Genomic DNA, 3,279 nt, shown 5'->3' on the forward strand with positions numbered 1-3,279 from the left:
ATAACTGATGTGTTCTAGTTCTTCCTGTTTGGCTAATTCCAGTTGAATGGTCCCAGTCTTCCTTACTTGAATACTGTTTAATCACCAATGCCTGCTTTTTAAATTTGTTTTTTGACAGCTTATCTGTGATATGCATACTTCATTACCTCTACTCCCCTTTCAAAATTCCATTCTATTTAACTCCGTCCTTTGATTTTTCGTTTATGGCACAATATTTGTTTTACTTGGGGTCCAAACGCCGCTTTCCATAGAATGACTAACGTGTCACATCGAAAGTTCCATAATAACCGACATATGAACGCATCTGCGGATGTTTCTAAATTCAAAATTCCACTGGTACATGTTTCAATGTAAAAATACTGCCTGAGCCGTTGTTAACGGGCGTGAGCGTAACTTGCATTTTCCAGTACCGTCCATGAACAGGCTTTATCAAAACGAGTCTGCATCATTTTCAATTTTGCCGTTTTTGACATTCTATCGGGATTCTATTTCTCCCTATTTCATTATTGTACTGTGAGATTTTTTTGCCGCCACATGGCTTAGCCTGTGCCGATAAGACACACCTTCAAGATCGCCAAATATTAAATAAAATTCAAACTTTCGTTTTCTTTTCATGGATTGATGTGTAAAAAGAACTAGATACACGACAGAGTAGGACCGGAAGGTGATAATCGGCCCGCAAAATGAATAATGTCCCCCATACTTTGATATTTCTTTCGTTGAAATTCCTGTCACTGAATATTTCTACTGTGCACATAAGGGCATTAAGCAACTATGTAGAAGTTACTGTTCAGAATTTTTTTTTACAGAGACAGGAATTTAAACGAAAGAAATATCAAAAAAAATTAAAAATGCTACTATTAGATAAATCAAGTGTCAAAACATTAACACACATCATAGATGGGCCAGAAAGTGATAATCGGCCGTGAAATGAATAATGCTCTCGGGTTGAAGACTTCGGTGCCATTCTTCGTTTTGTGGACCAGTTATCACCTTCCAGTGTATCAATCTCTTATTAATATATGTTATGAAGGGTTTGGCAAGCACACCACAAAGGCACGGAATTATAGGTCCGAATGCAAAAATTAATAAAATGCTGTATTGCAAACAAATGTAGCAAGTTCGAAAAACACAAAACATGTTATAATTCCATTACTTTTAATTCTAGCGTTGCTTCAACTATTTCATATAAAACGTGTTGCACTACATTATGTAATGTTTCAATTCAGTTCATGAGAGAAATTTAAGAAAAGATATGACCATATTCTGTGCAACACAATTAAACAGATAGAACTTTTAAAGGTTTGTAGATTGCAATTTAATTTATAAACACCGACAGCTACTAAGACTTCTGAAAATAGAGAAAAAAAGAATCCCTAAAAAACGTCAAAACGGCAACTGAAAATACTGCAGGCTCGGTTTGATTGAACTTGTTCATGGACGATACAGCAAGGTGTAATATAATTAAACCAACCAAATTTATAACCTACCTGTATCGATCGGTAATTTTCAGATATCTGCCATCACTGCCGCCGGTAATACGGTGTGTTATATGTTTGTATTATATATTGAAATGGCTATAAATGTTGTAACATTTAATGCTGAATAAATATTATGTTATGCTATGTTACGTATGTCGTCATTGAAGAAAAATAATAAAAAAGTATTTTAATTCAAACGCACTCAAAAGCAGCTTCCATTTCGTCACCCACGGCATTAAAGACATATTGATATGATTAAAATAATATTAATTATACACAACTATTTAAGGAATTCTAAATTCATTTAATGCATACATATAAAAATACATGTATGTCCATATTATATAATTATTATTACCGATGTGAGATGATTTACTGTAACAGCATCTCACATTTCTATAATTGATTTCAGTTGGCTATGAAACATATGTTGTAACCTAGACATATATAAATGCAATATTGATTTGACATGTTGATGCAAAGATAAATTGCTGTATGTATTTGGCTTCTATATTAATCATTATTTGCATAACAAAGACACTATCTAACGTGAACAACAGGTGTCTCTTCAAACCAAAGAAATGCGTTATGTTAGCAAGCGCATTTGATTCACGGTTGTCTAATGTGTAACGCAAAATTGTTCCAGGAAATGCTATATTTTAACAGAGATGCGATCACTTACTAGCTGAAGATATTTTACAATGGAATATCTTATCTAAATTTAATATATTCTGTCAGATCTAATAGATAATTTTGAAAATTTGTATTCGTATTAACACAGATATATATTTAGCTCCATGGTATTAATCAGCCAACGGTAATGATTTTCTTAAAATTGGAGCCTTATATTTCTCAATAAACGTGTTACAAATTTAAGAATGTCCAAAATACATTAGAAACTTTCTAAGCTGAAAGGGAAACATCTTAAAATCGCAAGTTTTTGTCATCTTTTTGATACTTCCTTGTTTTTAGTAAGCAATTATTAAGACAGATTTGAAAACGTGTGACAATGATTTAATTTTGCAGGATATTCTCTCTACATGATACCCGTTTACTATCTGCCGCCTCTTCATCGCCAAAGTCAGACATCTCTGTGTATTATTTGTTTTTTACGGGTATGTAAAACAAACAAATAATTCCAAATTCAAAAAGACAAATGATTTACTAAACATTTTTTGTACTGTAAGTCATAATTTCAAAGTTTTTTGGTAAAAAAAGGGAAGTTATGATACAGGATATCAGAATTGTCATGACAATAAGTTATAAATTGTATGTGTAGTTATAATAATACATGTACATGTTGTACATGTACATGTATATGATTTTATATATCAATTTACATGAAATAATCTTCAGTGTTAGACAAAAATTCTTTATATAATTAGTGTACAATTAATCCGATTATTAAATATAAATATTAGTGTGTTCTTTCCGTCAGTTGTGTTCATTATCGACTATCGGCGTTATTTTCTTCAGTCCATAAATCTATTTTGTCTTTAAGTACTCTCATGAGCTGAAAAATTGCATCATTTGTATCATATTCGGTACCGTCTAACTCCGCAATTGCACAATAAAACTCAGAGCTTGCAATTGCAATAGCACGGTCAATATCATTCATGATATCATGGTAAAACATAGAATAACTTAATGCCAGTTCCAGTCGAATCAGATTCAATCCGTTTAGATCATTTCGAGCAATGTCAAATGCATCCGCGTAGGATACTGTGGCCAATTCAATTGTTTCCGTTTTATTCTCATCTTCGATTTCGGCAATATACCTGTATGATTCACCTGTCAT

General features: G+C 32.4%; 1 protein-coding gene across 1 annotated transcript; it reads right to left on the bottom strand.

The window, feature by feature from the left end:
• Positions 1-2,928: 2,928 nt before the first annotated feature.
• Positions 2,929-3,279, bottom strand: LOC132715855 (14-3-3 protein beta/alpha-1-like). Its single transcript, XM_060698944.1, has one exon. The coding sequence runs from the start codon at positions 3,277-3,279 to the stop codon at positions 2,929-2,931; it is 351 nt and encodes a 116-aa protein (XP_060554927.1).

The sequence above is a fragment of the Ruditapes philippinarum genome, unplaced genomic scaffold, assembly GCF_026571515.1.
Source record: "Ruditapes philippinarum isolate M1 unplaced genomic scaffold, ASM2657151v2 ctg3090_1_1_1_1, whole genome shotgun sequence".
Taxonomy (NCBI): Eukaryota; Metazoa; Mollusca; class Bivalvia; order Venerida; family Veneridae; genus Ruditapes; species Ruditapes philippinarum.

What these genes read in the sequence shown, in the direction of transcription:
- LOC132715855 (XM_060698944.1), bottom strand. Translation starts at nt 3,279, where the DNA reads ATGACAGGTGAATCATACAGGTATATTGCCGAAATCGAAGATGAGAAT.